We start from the raw sequence: 23069 nt of genomic DNA, 5'->3' as shown, positions 1-23069 counted from the left end.
TCAATTTTTTTCAATTATATATATGTACGTAACCCTATATCTATCTCGATTAGTTTTAGGTGATACATACAACCGTTAATGTGCCTACTACTCTAAAGTATTGAATAAGATGGTTTCGTGCGATTGGTAGTTTCATACAGTACACACAAGCGAAAAATGTTTAAATGAAAAAGTTTTTATTCTTTTATTTTTTATACATAAGCTTTGGTAAACATTTTTTATTTATTTATTAATCTGGTATTTAGAATAAAATCCAAGCTTTGTTTGTTCTTCGTTAAGCACCTAAGTTTACAAAAACAACTGGGGTTGCCGAATTTGCTAAATTTCTGGGTACATCACGGCCGGAAACCAAAGTAAAGTTTTAATAGCAGAGTATGTTGTTCACCCCATACATAAACCACCAAGCAGTGTTATTAAAACTGTGCAAGGAAAGAGGTTTTTCTTAGCGCCTCTGCGACTACTCAATACAGTGCTTATTTCTGACATAAATAATTTCTAATATGTAAAAATAATTATTTTTCTGCGTAAATTATGCGATAACAATATTATTAAAGCTGGAAGTAGTAACGGATTAACAAATTACATTTTATATTTGTCATAAAATTTCGTGCTTACTGGCCATATGCTCCAGCAACAACTGACATAATAAAGTGACACGTACTGTATGCATTTGTTTGTGGGGGATTTTCCAATTGGAACGCATTGTACCACCCATATGGCAACTTGATAAAGTCAGCTGCTGTCATTTCATATTCCACTTTGAAATGGTATTCGTAGCTCCACCGTTTGCTCCGTTCTTTTCAACTGTTTGGTTTTTTGCATTTTCAGTATTTCTGTTCGGCGCGTTCGCGAAGGTTGATTTAATTGTTGACTTTAGATGTTTGCACTCAATTGTTCCACATGGTAGTGGTAGCTGTTGTTATTATCCATCCCGACTGCACCATGTACTGTTGATGTTGCTGCTGATTTTCCAACAAAACGCAGATACAAAAACTACTGCAACAACAACAAAGCGTATTTATTGCGGTAGCAGACACAAAAGAGAAGCTTATCGATTAGTTTTCCATCGACAGTCAACGAGCGAGTGAGCTGAGTGGAAAATCTTTTTTATTTGACGGTCAATTGTGCTTAAAAAAAAAATAATGTAAATGAAAACAAGTGCAAAATGTTATTGTTGTTTGTGCGCGTGGACGTAATTGACGGCAATTGATGAATGTTTTGCAGACGTAGCTTTAGGTGGTCCGTGTCTCGTTTGGGACAACAACGCAAAACGCCCAAAAGTGGTTTCTATTTAACGGTATTGAAGTGCGTGTGAATTGAGTAGAAAAATAAATAAAATATTTATGTGAAATAGAAATAAAATAATGCTTATAAAAGAAATTTAAAAAGGTGTTACACAAAGGGCGGAAAATTTGCAAAGATAAAGTCAGCAAAAGCAAAAATTTGCAAATGCAAACGATAAGAGGCCATACGTTAAACGGCGTGCAGTGCAAAAAACAACGAATGTTGAGCAATAACATAAAGTGAAAAATTCCAATGAAAAATAAGTAGAATAAAGAAAATTAGTCCAAAATATTAATTTGTGGAAATTTAAAATAAAATTTATATATCATATGACGGTTAAGTGATAAATTGTGCGATTGTTTAAAATGTATCATTTATAGAAAATAATTGTGCAATTGAAAAGTGTAGTGCCAAATCAAGCAGCAGTTTTGCATCGCTTCTGCCCTAAGCAGATAAAACCCAACAAGGACCAAGCTTTGAGGTGTCGCCGCCGCCGCCTGTCTCTACTGCAGCAAAGCTAAAATGTGGATATCATCCAACAACAAATACGGCGTTGGTAAGTACAGCGAACGCGCCCAAAAGCCGACTACTCACAAACGCTGGGTGGTCACTGTCAACCCCCAGTTGCAGGTGGTGCCAAATCTGTCGGCAGTCGTTGGAAAAGCACCACCCACGCACACTACTCATCGTGCTCGTATACACAGTATATGTATATTGTATATAAATGTGTCACTTGTGATTTATGTGTATATGTGCAAGGTTGGGTGTGCGTTGGGTTGGTGTACAGAATATGCATCTGTTTTGGAATTGTGTAGCAACGTGCGGATTTTTCGGTGAATCACGTTCGCTTTCCGCGAATCAGTGACGTTGCAAACTGATGTGGCGTGTACGCGGTTACATTTACGGACCCGGAAAAGCGTTCAGTCATCAGCTTTTCGTCTCCGCCCTGCGCTTCTATCTATGACTTTTAGCTCTCCATTTCAGTTTTGTTTTTGTTTCTTTTTTTTGTTTCTTTGTTTCTCATCTCCAGCGTGTTTTACTCTGCTTGTGCACGTTATTTGTTTGCTTAATATGTTTTTTTTTTTGTTTTTCTTACGCTTGCCGCGAGCGGTAAACTAATGTGGAAAAGTAAACACCGCCGAGGTGTTCTCTCGCAGCATCTACATTAGAAGCACTATGAACGTGCAAAAATACTCACAGGTTTATGTCTTTCTTTTATTTTAATAAATTATACTTTTGTTTGATTTTATCCAGCGAATTCTTTGCTAGTGATTTCATCATATTTTATTTAAGTGCATTCATAATCATATGGCTGTTTATTTATACCTACCGAGTTATTATTATCTTATTGCTTTTATGGATGCGGTATTATTTTAAAATATTTTCATGTGTTTATAAAAGAAGCAGCTAAGGATTAGGAAAATTAAAATTAAATTCGAATGAAGTATGTTTTACTCATGAATTTCATGCCCATATTTTGATTATCTTGTGTATTTGTTGTTGTAACGTTTAATTTGTCCACGTTAGGTTACGGTAGGCCCAAGAAACGTGCGGTTTTGACGGAGTCGGACCATAGGGAGAGGGTCAGATGTGTAGGATTAGCTGGGCATGCAAAGAGGTGGTTAGAGTCATGCGAAACACGACGTTTGGTTGTTCTACGTTACCTAGATTGACCCGGATTCTATCCGGTCAATGGCTGTTTTTTTGAGATCTAATCCCATTTGCATCGATTAGATTGGATCTTAGGTGTTTTATCAAATCTACTAAAACTATGAAAGTTGTCCACTGATAGTTTTTCAGAATATAGTCAGTCAGATTGAAGAACAGAACCCACGATCGTTCCCACGATAATTAGATCTATGTACATAACCTTTATCTAGTCGGGGACTATCCATTGAACAACATTCCTCATAATTCTTTGGGGAACATTTTCTGCCGTCATAACAATAATAATAAGAACAGATTCTGCTCCGTAGCCGAAATATGAGCCTTCCACTTTAAAGTAAAAACATTTTCTGCCGTTATAACAACAATAATAAGAACAGATTCTGCTAATATGAGACTTCCATTTTAAAGTAAAAAAGTTTATGTAGCTGTTTTATTTTATAAAATCTTGAAATCTACATTTCTCAACAAAGTTTGTATATAAAAAATTAAATCAAAAACTTAACATTGGCTTTTGAAATTCGCTCACGCTCTTCGAGTAATCACTTTATTATATTCAGAAATGGAAAGCTTTATTTTTTTATTTTTACTACGCCATTCTTGTCCTGCTGTAACAAACCATTGAAACCAGTTCCACAACAATTGGGTTAATAACCGATATTGCATGTAAATATGTGTGTATATGCACATATCTAACTAATTGCATGTACATATGTATGCATATAAGTAAATAGATATGTACATATGTATGTATATCTACCAATTCCAAATTCTCCCCAGTAAGAGTTGAACGCAAAATAAGTGATATTAAAGCAATTACGATTCTCATTATAATACACATTTATATACATACATACACACATACAAACATACCTACGTACTACATTGTATGCGGAAATCAATTCATAAATGCATCAGTCAGAATATGTATGTACTTGCTGGTAATTATGTAAATACCTCGGCATACAATCAATAAAAATTATGTTTGTATTACGAATCATTATCGCCTCACTCACTGGTTAGGACAATCAATCAAGGAAGATATGTACATACATATGTAGGGTGATAAATGTAGATACTTGTAAAAATATATGCAAACGTAGAATGGTTAAGTAAACAATAGGCAGTAGAGCAATTAAATCGGATAATATGAAAACACTATATTTATAGGATATTTATATACGTTATTGAGGGCGGTTCTAAAACGTATATACCTGATCAAATATTACCCGGACTGCGGCATTTAAACTGCGCGCGCAAACCGAAGCGATAAATATTTCTTTCTTACCTCAGTATTACATTTTTTTATTCGTGTGAAGTTTGATCTCCAATTGTCAATTAGTGTGTGTTTGACAGCTGTTTGTTTACGGCGCGAAAATAATACCTGTTGTATTTTACCTTGAAAAAATTTTGCTTGAAATTTTCTATTTCCAAAAAATCACGGTCACGGAATCGTTCAAAATATTGCAAAAATTATTTGGAGGGCCCACTGTGTCACCAACACTAGTGTTTGAGAACTACAAAGCATTAGTGAAGGTCGTAAACTGATCAAAATCTTGTCTCTCGCGAGCCGTCTATCCACCTTTAACGATAACTTCGAAAATTGTAACGAAATAGTGCCGGAAAATCGTCGATTGGCATTAGAAAGATAATCTCAACATTATTATTTGGTTAAAGTTTTGGATATGAAATGTGTCAATGCTAGATTCGTACCAAAAGCATCAAAACTGTTTGCAAAACGACGTCAAGTAGAGATCGCTGAAAATATCAACCGAAATTAAGATAAGCAAAATACACTAAAGCCACTGAAGTCGAACCCAGCCGCGCCTTATAACAAGTGGATGGACTATTGGATTAAACGTTGGTGTGCTTGTATTGGCTCACGAACCTATTTTGAGGGCGATAATAAAAAATTGTATTAAAATACCTGAAGATGTTATGTTTGCCAATTTTTTTAAAATATTTGAAATTGTGTTTTTTTTTTTGCCAATCCGGGTCAAATTTGATCAGTTGATGTAAGCATTGTTTTTGGGCTTTGCTACAATAAAAGCGCTTTAACCACATGTGACATGGCTATATCGTCCACAATTTGAAGCAAAATTTATGTTTTATACTGTTTAACAAGATTGAAGTGTAAAAAATGGTTTCATTTATTTTCTAAGGGCCACCCTAACACATACAATATACATACATACATATGAGCATTACTATTCATAATCACTTGCTTTAATTGCTGACAAATTGTTATAGTGGAATCCAAATACTGATAACAGTGCGTACTCGTATTCCTCAATGGTTATACATACATATGTACATATGTATGTAAATTGGAACAAAGAGTTCGCACTCTTAGTGCGGGAAGTCTCCGCTTGTTAAGTAAGTCGACTGGTGATTATCTGCTTTATACCACTTCGGTTGAAGGAAAACATAACTCGTAAAAACCGGCAACGAGTCGTCACATAAATATGTACATACATATGTTGATAAGGATTTTATAGAAATATTTGTTTGTACTTCTGATTTGAACACTTGTTCGCTTTATATGCAGTAATTATATATTATATTATAGTAACTGTGGTCGCTACTTATCTGATCGTTAAAGTTGGTCCAAGAAAATTTATTTTTATTTCAACAAGACGGCGCCACTTCCCACAAATCGCATGGATTTATTGAGAGAACACTTCGGTGAGCAGATGACTTCACGATTTGGGCCGGTCGATTGGCCAAGAAGATCCTGTGATATACCACCGTTAGACCTTTTCCTGTGGGGATATGTAAAGTCTTAAGTCTATACGAACAAGCTCGCTTCCATTTATGCCTTAGAAATGATCGAACGAGTCATCGAAAATTGGACTCAACGAATGGACTATCCGAGACGTAGCCGCGGCCAACATTTGAAAGTGATAATTTGCAAAAAGTAAAGGCCAAAAATGTTATTTCGAACATTCTTCATTAATTTTGAATTTTCTATGTAGGAAACCTCGAAATGGATCACCCTTTAAAATTAATTTAATAATTGTTAATATCAAGTATATGCGAACAATTTAAATTGTACCGTTAATTTCCGGTTTAACACCATTTTCACTTTTCATCTGTGCTGACTGCTACCAAAAGCGATATTCGAGAGCTATTAAACTAACTGCCTCAGAAGTGTTAAGCAATTTTAATAGCTGCCCGGCCAGCAAGAAGAAGAACAATAAAAGTTAAGCCTTTCGCAACCACAAGTCAAGTAGCTATAACGGCAAAGTGTGTGGCTCTTCTGCCACATGAGTCTATTTATACATACTCACACAGATGTGTGTATGTGGGGGCATTCTTGCCTTTGGTTGCGTGTGTGAGTGTGTGTGTGCACATTGTCTTTTATAATCTGTTGACACATGTGCCTGAAGTTTCTCTTTCAATCGTTCTTTGCATTTTGTTTTGATAAATGATTTCTATAACATTTTTGCATTCTTTTTTCAAGTTTTCTGTTCTTTCAAGTTACTCTTCTTGTCTGTATTTGTGTTTATTGTTGTCGTATTTTATAACTCTTTAAATTGACTATTTTCACTCCATTTAACAACAGAGAAGCTGAGCCGTCAAGTCAACTGAGGCATCTGCTTGTCTGCCAGTTATACGCACACAAACATTCGTTTGTATGTGCTCAGCCAACAGATACTAAGTGCAAACAAATATACAAACATACAATACAACAACCAGACAATAACAACATGGTCAACATTTGCTCCAATTTAATACTTCTGCAAATGACAAGAATGACCATAATAAAACAGCAGCAAACAATGGTGAAAACGACTATTACAACAAATACCATATGCACGTTTGTTCGTCTGTATGTATTTTTGTATGTCTATAAGTGTGGCTGCAATAAAAAGAGATGTTGCTGCAGCAGCTTTAGTCATTGTTACAGACATCAGAAAGCGACAACAAAAAATTTAAGCAAAAATCAACAACTGCTCCAACAACTTGCTGCAAATACTTAGGGTGGTTCGAAAAGTTAACCTGTATTGACTCGAATTTCGAGACTTGAGAATTTGACTCTCTACATTTGTAGAATTATTGTTTTAAAAGAATGGTGTTCGAATGCTATATGGAAAGGTCTAAATTTCGGTGAGAAGAATTTAAGCCAAAATTTGTTGGCATGGTTGTTGTTATAGCAAAAAAAACATTACTAAACTAATTTTGAAGGATTGCTGCCGCGTTTACAGTGTTCGGTTGTTGTAAAAATTCAGGTCCACTTCGGTTACGTTGTTGTCCTAACTGTCGTGGGAACGGTTTTGGGCACTGTATTCAACTGTGTTTTTCTTTTAGTAGGTGTACAGAGTACAGTACATCCAAACTTTTCTCAAGATCGTCAAAAACACTAACAGAGAAACTTTGAAACGCAATCCCAGAGCCGCTCAGAGTAAACTGATTTTTATATCGTGTTGAGTACTCTGAAGAACATACATTCATAGTTCAGTTATGACAATTAAACACTTGTGCTTTTTTTCGCTTTCAGTCCAAGGCTCCATAACTAATGGATACAGAATGCTCTATAGAAACATATTGCTCAAGTAACGCAGATTTCTCGAAATTCGAAAGAAGAACCAAGCTTGCTAAATCTCTCTGTTTTAAACTGTATTTTAACCTTAGGTAGTAACTATATTGGTAATACTTTGCAATAGCTTCATTGCATCTATTTTTAATCGCATTTGTGGACCCCTCTAATCAGAGTACCACTGACGACTCAAAGGACTAAGGACAACAGCACGTTGACTATAAACAGTTGTGGAAGACAAAAAAGTGTTCCGGACTTTGAATCCCTACTTTCCATATGGTACCTACGAAAAATAAGTTAAAGTTACTAAACGATAATAAGTACATTCTCAAATCATTTTAAAAATTTGAACTCAAATATCTGTACTCAATACTGTCGGAATTAAAAAAAATATAGATTTTATTTTCTAATTTTCTTAAAGTATAGTATCCCAGAAATATTCTCTGAATATTTGTAGTAAATCCGACTAGTACCTTTCAAGTTATTCTATAATTATGAAAGGGTTATCGAGGCACTCTGGAACATTCATGTTAAACTTCAAATGTGTTTTTCTCAAAACTATGCTTTTTTGAACCGGTAACCACCGTATTCTCATTGCTTTTAGATGAATAACTGAAGATTAATGATGGCCACCGTATTCTTCTTCCTTCTTTTTAGTGGTGAAGACACCGCTTACGCGGTTGTAGCCGAGTTAAAAACAGCGTGCCAATCATTTCTTTTGGCGCCAATTCGAGATACCAAGTGCAGCCAGGTATTTCTGGTCTTTCCAACGGAGTGGAGGTCTTCATCTTTCTCTAGTTCCCCCGTCATTTAGCAGGCTGGGGAAGTGTTCCCTCCACAACTTCCTTTAAAATTATTAATTGTCTTAACTTCTGTCAAGGTCATAGAGATAATCGGTGAGAATCAAGTCTGGTCTCTGCGTGGCTTATTAGTCTAACCAACTAAACTAACCAAACATTCTGCCAAGTCAAAACTGTATTTAATGATGCTTTATTTTCACTTTTTTTTTAAATAAAATTATTTACCGACGCAAAAAATTAATTAAAATCGTAAACTTTTCAAGTTTCTGACGACACCTCACACCTAACCACTTAAAACCATCGTTGCATAAAGTTTCCTGATCCAAGCGGGAGACTATTTAGTCAAAACACAGCAAAAATAATTATTTTTCATCAAATCTAGATTAAACTTTCCTCTTCACCTACTGAATATGTAGTTATGCAATGACCTCCTTTACCGATGCAACCAAAAGCAAAGACTTCAAGTTGATAGCTCAATATTAGCAAGTATTCCTTTTAGGTTATACACATTTCTGAAAATATGCGAGTGGTTTTAGTCGACCACTCGATTTTCAAAAAATTGTGTGTACTTTTTGCACCACCCCTCCAATTGGGCACACACACTATGTAAACTCCAATATATCTCCAGCTTGTAGCTTCAGCTATTTGCAATTATGTCTATACACTCTTCTGGCAACATTTGTGTTGACTCCGGTTAAGCTGGTTGATTCCTTACTTATTTGCATTTCCGCCTTCAGTCCATTCACAACGGCGCCCCTCAGACCACACTCTCTTGTGGTACTCTTCGGTAAAACTCGCCATTTCTACTATCAGCATTACTACCGAAAACCAGCTGATGTTCTTTTTCTGGTACACATACTACAAATATATACATACATATAATATACATACATACATTTGTAGAAATTTGCGATTTTGTATTTGCATTGACTTTGGCTTTGGGTTTGGCTTGGCGCTGGCCAACGTCAATTGCCTCTTTTGTATTTGGTTTTGGTTTTAATATGCTTTCTTGTTGTTGTCGTGTTTCAACCATTTCGCAGCGTTGTAAAGTGAAGGGATTTTTGGGGCAGTCACTCGTACGGCCCATGCGCTTTTGTCACATTAAGCTAACGCCCAACGGCGGTTGACTAGTAGCAGCCTTAAAGCGGCTTGTCCCTTCGCTGATTTTTAAGTCATTTTATGCTACAACAATTTTCTTATATATTTTTTTTATACCCGAGCTCAACTTGTCAAATAAGTACGGAGGAAAAGTTTTACAAACATCCATCGTGATATTTCTGTTCACCTGTGAAAGACATTGGTGAAAAGAAGAATTCCACTTCAACTAGCAGAGGCTAACCTTCACGGTCAACGGGTAGGAAAAAACCCTTAGTAACGGATCGGTAAGAAAGCTTCATATTGCATTTGCTCAAGAGAATATAGCAAAGACTCAAAATCAGAGCTGAAACAAAAACAAATAAAGTTAGTCCGAATGGTAGAAAGTATGTGCGCACCGACCAAACCGAGCTGCGTTCGATCTCAAGTTCGTCTTACAAATTTTAAAGTACAGAGGGTGTTAAAGAGGTCGCTGATGAAAACCGGAAGAATGATCAAATCCAAATTGAGATCGATGCTCATTATCTTTTTTGACATCAAAGGCATCGTCCACCATGAATTTGTTCCTCCTGGACGAACCCTCAAGGCCAAATTTTGTGTGGACGTCCTCAAGAGACTCAAACGAAGGGTCAATCGGGTCCGACAAGACATCGCAGCCGATTAGAGGTTGCAGCTACCTTATCAAGGCCGGTATCCCAGATGTGGCCCCCCGGATTTTTTTTGTATCCTTGCCTAAAAAGGCCGATAAAAGGGGATCCAAGCAGCATGTACCTCGGCTCTCTTGGAAATCGTGCTGGCAGCGCTACATGGACGCAGAAGGAGCCTATTTTGAAAGTTTTTAATGAATTGTAACGATTGGTTTAATAATTTTTTTTAAATCGACTCAGTCCTATTACTTTCCAGACAAACCTCTTTCGGTTTTTACACGAAAATTTCCCTTCCTTGATTCCTTTTTGATTTATTTTTTTGCATTCTTCTTTCCACAACTGCTTTTGTTGCAAATTGTGGCAAGTGAATAACGATTATTTGGTCTGGTTTCTCCACTTCGCATGCTTTTGACTCTTAATGGTTTTAGTTTTATTACTTCTCTCTCTCCTTTTTTTTGCCGATTTTAGAGTAGCGGTGACATGAAATCGTACACTACTTGCATTACGATCTGTGGTTGGCTTTTGTTAGTTGGCTCAACCTCTTCACACTCTGTCGTGTCATGCTGGCGCAATCTTTCGCCCCTTCACCCTCGACCTAGCGGCATTCATTCACGTGACCAGTCGACAGCAGCACGTTCGGCCATTCTCTACTATGTGGCTCGCCCTGCAATTGTATTCAATTTAGAAATTACTTATGCTTTTATTTTCACTTAAATGCGTCACACCGGCAACATCGTCGTCATTGTTGTTTTTGCTGTTACCGTCGTTGCCGTCATCGTGCTCACTTCCTTCGCCGGTCTATCGACTGTTGCTTCCTGCGCGAATTCATCGAATTGAATGGCTCAAGCTATATTACTATAGGTCGATATCAATGGAAGCTTGAGCACTGCTGTGTGGGGTGTTTTTACTCGATAGAATTCACCGCATAGCTTTTCACCGTTTTACCTATTTTCAACCCTTACAAAGATTGCATGGCGAAGAATTTATTTTCAATACTATTTTAGTAGATTATTGACAAAAATACCAGATGTTTGATGGCCAGGGGGAATATTTAATTTTATTTGATTTTAATGACTTAACTTTTATTGTGGCAAGAATTTCTGTGGCTTTTTAAAGAGATCAAATTTCATAAGGCTTAAGAATAATAAAAGATTAAATATTTAAATTTAAATCCTGTAATTATAAGCCCGTCATTTTTTTCGAGCATTTCGAAAACCTCTTATATGTATGTATGTATATTTCAAGTCTGACAATCAACTTCGTGTTCAAACCTGGGTATCACATGACATTGAGTGATTGTTAAAACAAACAATAACACAAAATTGTATATGTATGTAAAGTTTCATCAGAAAATGGAAATAATGTCTATTGCGCATATCACTAAAAACGCTACACATTTCAGACTACTATAGCATATATATGAAATATAAAGACTTTTTCATTTGACGAGTAATCTTAAAGAAATTTGGCATGGTTTATTGTCTAAGGCAGTAATAAAATGTTCGCATCGGATCACTATAGCATATTCCTCTCATACAACCGAAGTTAACGTTTTTTTTCTTGCTGATCTCTGCTTCCCTTTCTGTAATGATTTGCGTAATTTTTCTAGCTTCGATGGATGTCAACTCTTAGTCAAATACATAAGTAAGATGAAAACATCGGAAGTCTCTCTTTAAAGCGTTTATTTTTTAGGCAGGTGGTAACTTTATTTCTAAATACTTTCAAATTAATTATTTTTAGAGTACTCCGTAGAGATGGCTTTAATGTACCCTGTACAGGGTATATCAAACACGCCACGAAGTTTGTAAAACCCAGAAGGAAACCTCGGAGATCCTATACAATATACATATATATGTATGTATAAAGGATCTGTATGACAAGCTGAGTCGATTCAGCGCAGTTTTTGATGTATCGATTCGAAATTATGAATATGTCCTTTTCACCCCAATAAGCTACTCATTTGCCGAAACCGCCGATATTGCACCACTATAGCATATAGCTACCCTGCAAACTGAACGATCAAAACACATTATGGAAACTTTTTTATTTGACAAGAGAACGCTACAATACCCCAAAAAATGTTAAGATCGGATCACTGTAGAATATAGCTGCTATACAAACTGACCTTAAAAATCAATGCTTATATGGAAATCTTTATTAATTGAGGTATTATCAAGCACCCTTCCTTCTTTTTTAATCTTTTTTATATGCAATTACATAATATATAGCACATACATACATACATATGTATGTATATGTGATTACTGATTTAAATTTGACAAATTTCATTTAAATATTGAATATTTATTTGAAAGAATTCGTAATATTTCAGAAATCGGTTATGAATACTTAATTTTAAGGTTAATTTGTTAGAAATCCTAAACAACAATCTTGAAAATTGTCCTTAATTGTACTTTCAAAAATTTTATAATTTACGTAAAAATGGTTTTTTTTTGGTATTTATTTTTTTTCTGGGATTTTTTCTAATTTATATTTTTTTGAATATATATTTTAAATATTTTTTTTTTTAATTTTTTTATATATTTGTATTAATATTTACTTTATACATTTTTTTTAATTTTTGACAATATTTGTCATATATATATTTTATTAATATTCTTTGTTTATAATTATTTTTTTTTTAATATTTTCTTATAAACTCTTTTTTAATATTTTTTTCTAATTTTTTTTTAAATATTTTTGCTTTTCGATTTTTTTAAATATTTTTTTTATAAATTTTTATTTTTTTTTTTAATTTTTGACAATATTTGTCATATATATATTTTATTAATATTCTTTGTTTATAATTATTTTTTTTTTAATATTTTCTTATAAACTCTTTTTTAATATTTTTTTCTAAATTTTTATTTTTTTTTTAAATATTTTTTTCTAAATTTTTATTTTTTTTTTAAATATTTTTTTATAGAGTTTTATTTTTTTTTTAAATATATTTTTTTATAAAATTAAAATTTTTTTTTAAATTTTTTTTTAACTTTTCTATACATTTTCTTAAAAGTTTTCTATTAAATATATATTTTTATTTCCTATCACTTCAACTCGGGCAAAATTTGTTTCCAAATATATACATTTGTGTGTGCATATATGTATAAATAGGTATCATTTCCGTTTTTTTCCTTTTTGTTACTTTAATTTATTCATGCCATTAATTTAATGCCAAGTTGATTCATTATTTAATTTATGCCTGGCACAACTAATTTGAGTGCTTTCACCTCAACACGCACCCATGCAACCATACACCATATACATATGCACATATGCACATACAGACCGAGATTGGCATTGGCATTCCCGAAAATTCTGCATGTCCCACAACTCCGCTGGCATTATTTTAAATATTCTTTTTTTTTCAATAATTTTTTTTCAATTAAATTTTTTTATTGACAATGCGGACTGAGTTCCTGTTTTGTCAGCTAATTTAGCATTGCCGGATGAGCAAACGACACGCACAACATGCAAACAAACAAACAACTGTAATTGTTTATACATACATATGTATGTACATGCGTGTGGGTATGTTTATGCCGGCTAAGGGCACATTGTCTCTTTTACTTTATTTTTATTTGCATAAAATGAATATGAGAACTTCATTTTCGATTTTCGCTTAGCTTTCAAAGCGGCAAAGACATGTTGAAAGACAAATCGCATGCAAATGCCAGTTGACAAGTGTCAAGAGGCCACCGCATTCGATTACACACAAACACATACATATGTGTACAGCTTTGAGCTCTTTGATGTACATTTGCTAATGTGATTATGATATACGATTATATAAATGTATATAAATATATGTGGAAACACACACACATACACACATACATGCATATACATACGTCAAAGTCTGCTTAGAATTTTTATTTGACTTTCCGTATGGCACATGAATCACAATACATACATACATATGTATGTATATGTAAACACACATATCAACACCTCCACCGGATGAAGAATAGCTGCATAAAGCGAAATCCAAGCGAGGCCATGAGGTCCAAACCCAAATAGTACGCGTAAGCATGGGCCAACTGTTAGAGTTAGAGTTGCAATTTGTCGGTAGTGTGCACATCATACATCCATACATATGTATGTACATATGTATATGCAACAATAGCTGCGGGAAGTGGAAGTGGGCATCGTAGCCGTAGCGGTAGCGGATCCACTTGCCCTCTACGGTTTTGAGTTTTTACTTTTACAGTATTCTTCTTTTATATGAATTGTACACTGCATTTGCATGCAACACACACTTCTATTTACGCATACATACTTACATACATAAGTATGTGCGTGTGTTTTCCATGCGTTGCATGTTTGATTAGAACGTTAGGCGGCGCACAATAGCAAACAGTCCATTAAATAAGTGCCCATTAATATACATATGTGATATACACCCATACACACATACTTGTGCAGCTATTTGTCGGGAGCTCAAAGTCCAATTCTTCGGAGAAAAGTAAAATGTGAAAAATTACTGGAAGCGGGAAATTAAAGGTAAATCAGTCGATAGCTATTTTGATGTTTCGAAACTGCACTTTTAGATTTGCGCAGCAGTACAGGATTTAGTGAAAAATGAAAAATAGGATTTGCTTAAAGTACACTTTAAGACCATACTCGTAGAGATCTAATTATATTCAAACAGCGGTAAAAGAAACATGTCTCTATTCAATCCGCTGTAGTATGAAAGTGTTCGCCAGCTTTTCGAAATGGCCCGACTATGGTACTCGGCGACTATCTCACGCACTCGATTGAAAGTAATTGTAGTTATCTAGAAACCAACGTTCCATTTTTTTAAACTCACAAATCTTATCTCTTTTTAATTATCCCAAAATAAATTGTCGAAGCTAAGTCTATATTTATGGCTCTAGTCTGGCCTGGTCTGGAAATTTTCGCCTGAGCTATAATTCAAAAATTGCAGTGCTTAAACTGCTTTAAGTCCGGTTGTTTCGGTTATCATTTGTGTGTTGTAATGCTCTTGATACCGCATTTCTGTCGTACGAAGGTCTGTAAAAATACATATTTCTATCCATTTTGATCTCTCAAAGTTAGCTGGGATTACTGGATTTTCATATAACCACACAAGCAGAAGTCAAGATTAATCAAACTTGTAGAACACGGTAGTCAGTCAGTGTCACCCCTATTTGACATCAGAGGTTCATGGAAGTTTTGCTTCCGAAACTCGACAAAGTACAGAAACAGAAGAAGCAAAAGCTTTGATATAGCGGTGTTTCAATTGCAACTTTTCGTACGCTTTTGCCATTTTGTGGTCGTAATAATAGTCCACTTGGGCTCGCTATTTATCGAATCACATCGTGACCATATAGTGTTGAAAAGGTGAGATTTTAAGCTTCACTTAAACAAAAAAAATTAAATTCGGGGAATTTAAAAAAGATAAAGCTGTTCAAAAATGAGTGAAAATAACGAAAAAATTCGCTATATTTTGAAATTTTGTATAAAAAAGGGAAGAATGTCGCACAAGCCACCAATGAAATTTGTGAAGTTTACGAAGACGATGCTGTATCAGTTCGTTTAGCACAACAATGGTTCGTTCGTTTCCGTTCTGGAAATTTGTGAAAGATGCACCTCGCTCTGGTCGACCTTTCGTTGAAAAAGTCGATGAAATTATAAAAAATATTGACCAGGATCGTCACATAAGCAGCCATGACATCGCTAAGGAACTTAACATTCATCTTCAAACGGTTTTGAACCTTTCAAAAATCGCTGGCAAGAAAAAGAAGCTCGATGTTTGGGTATCACAAGAAATGTCTGTGAAAAATTTAATGGACCGAATTATCATCAGCGATTCTTTGCTGAAACGAAATGAAATCGAACCATTTCTGAAGCGAATGCTATCAGTAGACGAAAAGTGAATCAAATACGACAATAATGTGCGAAAGGGATCATGGTCCAAGCATGGTGAAGCTCAACAAATAGTCGCTAAACCAAGAAAAGTTATGCTGAATGTTTGGTGGGATTGGAAAGAAATCATCCACTATGAGCAGCTTGGTCGAACGTTTGATTCCACATTTTACTGTTAACAACTGATGGTATTGGAGCAAGCAATCGGAAAAAACGGCCAGAACTGATCAACAGAAAGAGCTTCGTCTTTCATCAGGACAACGCTAGACCACGCACATCTTTGACAACTCGGCGAAAACTGGGAGAGCTTGGCAAAGAAGTTTTGATGCATTCACCATATAAACCTGACCTTGCACCATCGGTCTACCATTTGTTTCGATCAATGCAGAACTCCCTTAATGGAGTGAAGTTGGCTAAAATTACTTGTCGTAGTTTTTCGCCGAGAAACCAGAAAAGCTTTACACTGATGGAATAATGTTTCTAGTGGAAAAATGGCACATATTTGGTTCATTAAAGAGCAGTATAAATATAAAAAAAAATAAGTAGAGGTTTGATTAGAAATACAAAAAGACTTATTCGACTACTCTATATCTATATATATAAAAAAAAGTTATTGTTAGTTACACCATTTATAACACAAGAACGGCTGAACCGATTTGGCTGAAAATTGGTGGGGAGGTAGCTTAGAACCAGGGTAAGGACATAAGATACTTTTAAATTTAATACAGCTCATAAATACAAAAATTAAATTTCAAATCATAACCATTTGTTCAAAATTCATGTTTGTAGGAATCATTTGAATATATGCGTACAATTTTGAACACATTCTTCCTCAAAAATAATACAATTGCTAAGTATTTGGAATAGTAAAGAAGAAGAAGAATAACTGGCTCAGTAATCAGTCATTGAGTATATTTTATACCACGTGCATCTCAAAAGACTGATGTCATAACCTTTCCAGCCGCCTTTTTCGTCTTTCCACGCCTCAGAACCGGTTCATCATGAGCACTCCACTAGAATGACTGTCGATTGGACTTCAGTGGGAAATGATGGAGCTATGTTTCTATCACCGACGCAAAAATTCGGGGTTATTCCGATTAGAGAGCACTCAAATACTTCTCAGAACCCACTTTGCACAGAGATTTCGCCTCTTTAAGCTTAGCAAATAATTTTTCATGGGTGGATTTCCCTGAGCCCAAATTCAGCAGTATTTTCCTCCAAACGCAATGAAGCACACGAAATGCTCTATGATCTATTTTTTTGTAAACTAACACAAGTTGCTTCACAGAAATGCTATATCTCATTAATTAATAATTATAATTCAAATAATAGAAATCATATAAATGGTAGTAGTAGTATCAGCCACAGTGAAGCGTGGACGGGTCCTCTAGTTTATTCATAAATTGCATCATAGAAAATCCAGTAGGTGAACAGAATTAGCATTTAAGAACCAAAATCAGAACTGGTATAGCACAAAAGCGGATATGACTTCTATTTCTAAATATATAAACAAAATTACATACATAATCCGAAGTGCCCTAAAATTTTTCAACTTCCGTAAATTAGGAAAACTTATTTTGGCGATATGTACATACATACTCGTACATATGTATTTTATTTTTCAAAAATTGTTGGTTTCAACCAAGTAAAGGCAAGCGCACAGTAGCGGCCAAATTAAAAGAAATAAACTACAAGCAAAACGGAATAAGAAAGTTTAATGAGTTTTTTCTGCATATGTATTGTAGGGTGTATAAACCATTAAAACATAGACCACTAGACCTAGACGATAGTGTGATATATAATTTAATTTAATCTATTGATTATGCCATTATGATGATGAAAAATTGTTCACAGCTCTTTCACCCTCAGTTTTAAGACCTCTTTTATATATCAATTTCCAGCTTCGGGTAGTGAATGAAGTGACATTTCATGTGTTTCAAATAGTTAAATTGAACTGCCGAAATTGTCTATACAAAATTTGTATTTCAAATAATTAAATTGTCCACCGAAAGCCACACCTTGGCTTTAAGCATACCTGTCCTTAAAGAGTCTCGTATATAAGTATTTCTAAAATTTGTTTTGCTTTGTATTTATTAGCATTTCCTCTTACTCCTATTGTTCTGACAACGACTGTGCTTAATTATATTCATAGTTTGGGTGTGCTATATCGTTTGCGAATAAACAAATATTAACAAAATACTTAATAATGCAAAGGTAATAACTACATACTATATATATTTCCACCACAAAGCTATTGCCGTCGGTAAATTCCTGAGGCATCATGATATCCACTTAATCCAAATATCAAATTACCATTTAATTAATTAATATCCTACGCAAAGGCTTCACATTGATGGTCTAATAGTGATATAAGTAGTTTAAATTTACAAATACTATAACTCAAAGCAATGTTTGTAATGTTTCGCTACTTACGTATACAAGACCCAGTAGGAAATACACCAGAGTGAGAAATGGATTTTAGAAAAATGACTGATTCATTTATGTTTGTCAGAAGAGGTGACTCAGTTCCGTAAGCTTTCTATTCCAGTGTACGAGCATTGGGAAACAAATTTTGGCAGTTTTATAGCACATGAGATACTTCTTCTTCTTTACTGGCGTAGACACCGCTTACGCGATTATAGCCGAGTTAACAACAGCAAGGCTGTCGTTTAGTTTTCATTGGTACTGTTTTTTACGTGGTGGGTCCCAAACCCAGCGCACAACCCTGCGGAGGGAAGGTTTCGCCTTCTCACTTTAGCTCGCCTTCAAACGGATGTTCTTAGGCTACCCAGAGGATACTTGGTCAAAGACCGGAAGTCGTGAGCTGCTTGAGTCATATGTAAAAGAATCGTTTCTGGCCACTCCCAAGTGAATGGCGATCAGAGAACTTTCCTCACTTGCGTGAACACATGACTCCATCCTCCACATGGAGATACTAGTCGATGCAAATAATTTCCTGTGAACACCAAAAAATACTGACTAAAAATGTGATGAGCATCAGCTTGATCTTTGAGCAGCTTTGGCGTGGTGTTTTTTGTTTTCGGCTCATTTTTTCCCTCCATCCCGTTGATTGTTGACTTGACTTAAACAATTTCTCATCGGCAGTTATAATGCCCTCTATCATTATATGGAATCGGAATTCGCGCGATCAAGCATGTCCAAAGAGACCTGTTTATTATGATGATCAGTATGTTGAGCTGAGATGATTTAGCCATGTCTGTCTGTCTGTCCGTCAGTCTGTATATATACGAACTAGTCCCTCAGTTTTTAAGATATCGTTTTGAAATTTTGCAAACGTCATTTTCTCTTCAAGAAGCTGCTCATTTGTCGGAACTGCCGATATCGGACTACTATAGCATATAGCTGCCATACAAACTGAACGATCGGAATCAAGTTTTTGTATGGAAAACTTTTACATTTGACAATGTATCTTCACCAAAGTTGCCACAGGTCATTTTCTAGGGCAACAATGTAATCTCCAAATAAATTGTTTAGATCGGTTCACTATGGCATATAGCTGCCATACAAACCGAACGATCGGAATCAAGAGCTTGACGTGGTATCTTCATGAAATTTCATGAAATCGGATTACTATATCATATTGCTTCCATATAAACTGAACACATAGTTACTAAAAGAAATGCATCTGTGAAGGGTATATTAGCTTCCGTCTCTCTAACACTTGCCTGCAATAACTTTTACGCGGGGAGTTTTTATAATTTCCGAGTACTTTTTTGTCACAATAGTAGTTCTCACCTTATAAAAACTTGTAGCTACATCCTTCTGAATTCCTAGCGGGTGTTCATGTAAGTATTAACACCACATTTTCACCTCACCACCTCCGCATCACCATTGCTCCTTAATATTTAGCGGTTAATGCAAATGCTTATGTTACATATGTACATACATATATGCATATTCATACATGACTATATATCATCGGTGGTGGTCGCGGCATACTTTATTCTAATTAACCTAATTAATTCTCTTGTTGCGGCGAAATGGGCTTACGATAAACTGAAGTGTGTGAAGTGTGCATGTTCGTGCCTATTTGTTGTAAATTGACGCATACAAATATACATATTGCACGGGTGTTTACATATGTACACATGTGTTTCAGCACAAATTTGTGTCTTCTTATGCCTTGGAAGATATAGTAAGAAGACGCTCCCTCTCTGCGACATCCTCCCAAGTATTTGCGCACTCGAACTGCTGTGTATGTGTGCGTGTAGAAATGTGTTTATGCGCCTTACACAAATTTAATTTATGATTTGAACTCACAATGCTGCCAGTGCTAACAAACTGGCTTACAACAACAATGTCAACAACAAGCATCTTGTCGCCGCCATCGACTCTAGGTCAAATATAGCACTGGAACACCGCTTAGCATCGTCTCCATAAATGTGTTAAGTACTAAGTATGTTATTGTTGTTTTTGGATTTCCTTTTGCTCCGGTCAACGACTCCGCATTGTGTGTGCACAAATTGCCATATTAATGTAGGGCTTTATACAGCGAGATTTTTCCAGTTCTACTTGGTCCATTAGATGCGACCGCAATTTCGTTTGATTTATTGTTTTTACTTAAGAAAACAAAAAACTGGAAGAAAATCTACGAACTTTGCTTTAAGAATACCAAAATTATACTAGAAATTTAAGCATTGCTATTAGAAAGTGTATTCAATGTCCTACAAGGTATGTTGATTGAAAGTGCATCAACCAGTTGCCTAATAGCTGTGTAACCTCTGAAGATGACGTCTATGAAATCTACCTGTATTAATACAAAAATTTCTGGACACTTTCTAGAGGCTAGGTTAGGTTAGGTTAGATGACTGATTATCCGCACGTGGTTAGGCACTCCTTGACCAACCCTGAACGCGATGTTAATGAGTTGAAGGCTCGTATCGCCGCTCTGCTATCTGAGTGAATGGTCACTTCTCCGAAGAAGGCTGCACTCCGGAACAATAGATCTGCTGCTACCTTAATGGCTGCAAGCTCGGCTTGGAAGACACTACAATAGTCAGAAAGTCTGAAACTGGAGTTGATGTAAAGCTCCTCACAGTAAACCCCTCCACAAACCTTCCCCCATCCTGTGAGGATATCCGAGTATTCCGATACGTGTTATTTTAAGAACACATATTCTGAGTATGCGTGGACTTAATGCACCACACATGCTTATGAGCGCCGCCCGTTGAACGCTCTAGAGTTTCTTTGCAAGTGTGGTCTTTTCTAGAACTCTCCACCGCATAAAGACTCCATAGAATATAATGGGCTTGACTGTAGTGTCGTAGAGCCAGGGGACCACTATCGATGAGAGATACCATCTTTTGCCAATGGCTCCTCCATAGCAGTATAAAGCAATCGATGCCTTTTTTTTTACTCTCTCTTCGCTATCGGCTGCCATGAATTCCTATCCATGATGAGTCCTAGATACTTCACTGTATCCGTCGGTTGCAAACGCATGTCTTTGCATTTGCTTCAGAAATGCATAGATAATTTTGTTATAGCAGCAATACGCAGATGAAAATCCGGACCCTGAGATCCTTTGGCGTTAACTCATGTGACATTCATACATCGAGTTTCTATTTGTTTTCAGACTTTTATAAATAATTCACAACATTCCCCGAGCAATCGAAATAGTGCTTACATGAAGGTCGATCTCCACAATTTCCATCATTTTTATCGATATTTTCTACAACTGACCTTCCAAATAGTTGTACAATTAAAAATTATAATATAAAAATTTCCGAAACGGAAGCGAAGAAACCTAAATAGCTTGCTAACTTGCGCTCAAATCCAGTCAAGGAATGTTTGTACTCACTCGAAATAGCAACAAAATACATCTCTCATCAAGCACGTCTAGGTGCCTGTCCACAGGCTAATCGCAGGCTATTGCAAAGTTAGCGAGATCGGGTCCCGCTCACATTGGAATGATAAAGCAAAAACTGCCATTAGCCGTCTCAACAAATGTGTGATGGGCTCAAGGCGTTTGGTCAATTTGTAATAGATTTATGATTTATTATATAGAAGTATTAGGGAACACAGCGGACTGGCGTTCTGAGCTATCCATTGAGTAGATCTTTGTTAGGATCGCCCTCATAATCTACGTTAGTTAGTACAGACTCAGGACATGACATACTGATTACTAAAGCCGTTGGGATCTGCCTAGTGGTACTATTTTTTCACGCGTCAGTATTTTGCTGGATCTCTATTTTACATTTTTTGTTCTGTTAATGAAATTGTAATAGGTATTTTCTTCAGCTGTAGTGTTGTCCAGCGCCAAAAGATTATGCCGATGTTTCTAGGGTTAGGGTATTTTGCATAATCAAATTATGAAAAGCGTTGCCGTTGATATAGATGAGGTAACTGTTAATTTACGTGCATCATCGTCATATGTATGTTTCCGACACGTCGTCAAAATGATGCAATCATCGCTGTGCGCGGTTATTATAATAATTACTCCCTGGGGTATGGTCGATTACGATGGTCACCTTTGCAATTTGTGCCTTCAAGGTTGAAAGAGTGCCGTGACATCTATGCAAAATGCCACATCAAAATAGTCATTTTTGTTTAATATACGCTTGTATTTCTGAAGTAAAAAAGTGCATTTGCGGTTTTTACGACGAGTGAAATTATTCAACAAAGAAGTTCCATTAAATTTTGCGTGCGGAATCAAATTTCTGGTGCCGAAACGTTCAGAATGTTGGAATGTTAGAAAAAACCTTCGGTGATAATTGTTTGTCGAAAGCAAGTGTTTATTGGTACAATTTATCCAAAGAGGGTCGATAGTGCATTTACGACGAACTAATTCCAGGACGACCACAAAGATCAACTTTAGTAAAATAAATTGGTGCTTGAAAATCGACGATTAATAGTTAGAGATCTCATTGGTTTCGTTGAGACATTCTTGGTATCAGTTAAAATCATTTTAAAAGATCATTTAGGCATAAGAAAACTGAAAACACTGTTAATTCCAAAATCAGTAATTTTTTTCGAAAAACAGCGTCCCGTAACGTCTTCGAAACTGTTTTTCCGACTACTATGATGTCATGATACGTGTTAGTACTTGCGATGAGGCTTAGATCTATGCTTATGAGCCGCAAACATATCGGACGAATATCGTGACAATGGTGAGTCGAACGCAAAAAAGCCACGTCAAAGTAGATCGAAATT

General features: G+C 35.7%; 1 protein-coding gene across 2 annotated transcripts in view; it reads left to right on the top strand.

The window, feature by feature from the left end:
- Positions 1-789: 789 nt before the first annotated feature.
- The window catches only part of LOC105230992 (dedicator of cytokinesis protein 3), a 78464-nt gene continuing 56184 nt past the window's right edge, over positions 790-23069 (top strand). For both annotated transcript variants that reach the window (XM_011212055.4, XM_011212054.4), the window contains exon 1: positions 790-1840. In XM_011212055.4, the coding sequence (XP_011210357.2) occupies positions 1807-1840 (34 nt within the window). In that variant the 5' untranslated portion in view covers positions 790-1806. The remainder of the gene's footprint in view (positions 1841-23069) is intronic.

This window comes from Bactrocera dorsalis, chromosome 2 (assembly GCF_023373825.1).
Source record: "Bactrocera dorsalis isolate Fly_Bdor chromosome 2, ASM2337382v1, whole genome shotgun sequence".
In the NCBI taxonomy this organism is placed as follows: Eukaryota; Metazoa; Arthropoda; class Insecta; order Diptera; family Tephritidae; genus Bactrocera; species Bactrocera dorsalis.
The sequence above is the reverse complement of the archived record's forward strand: the minus strand, read 5'-3'. Positions and strand labels throughout refer to the sequence as shown.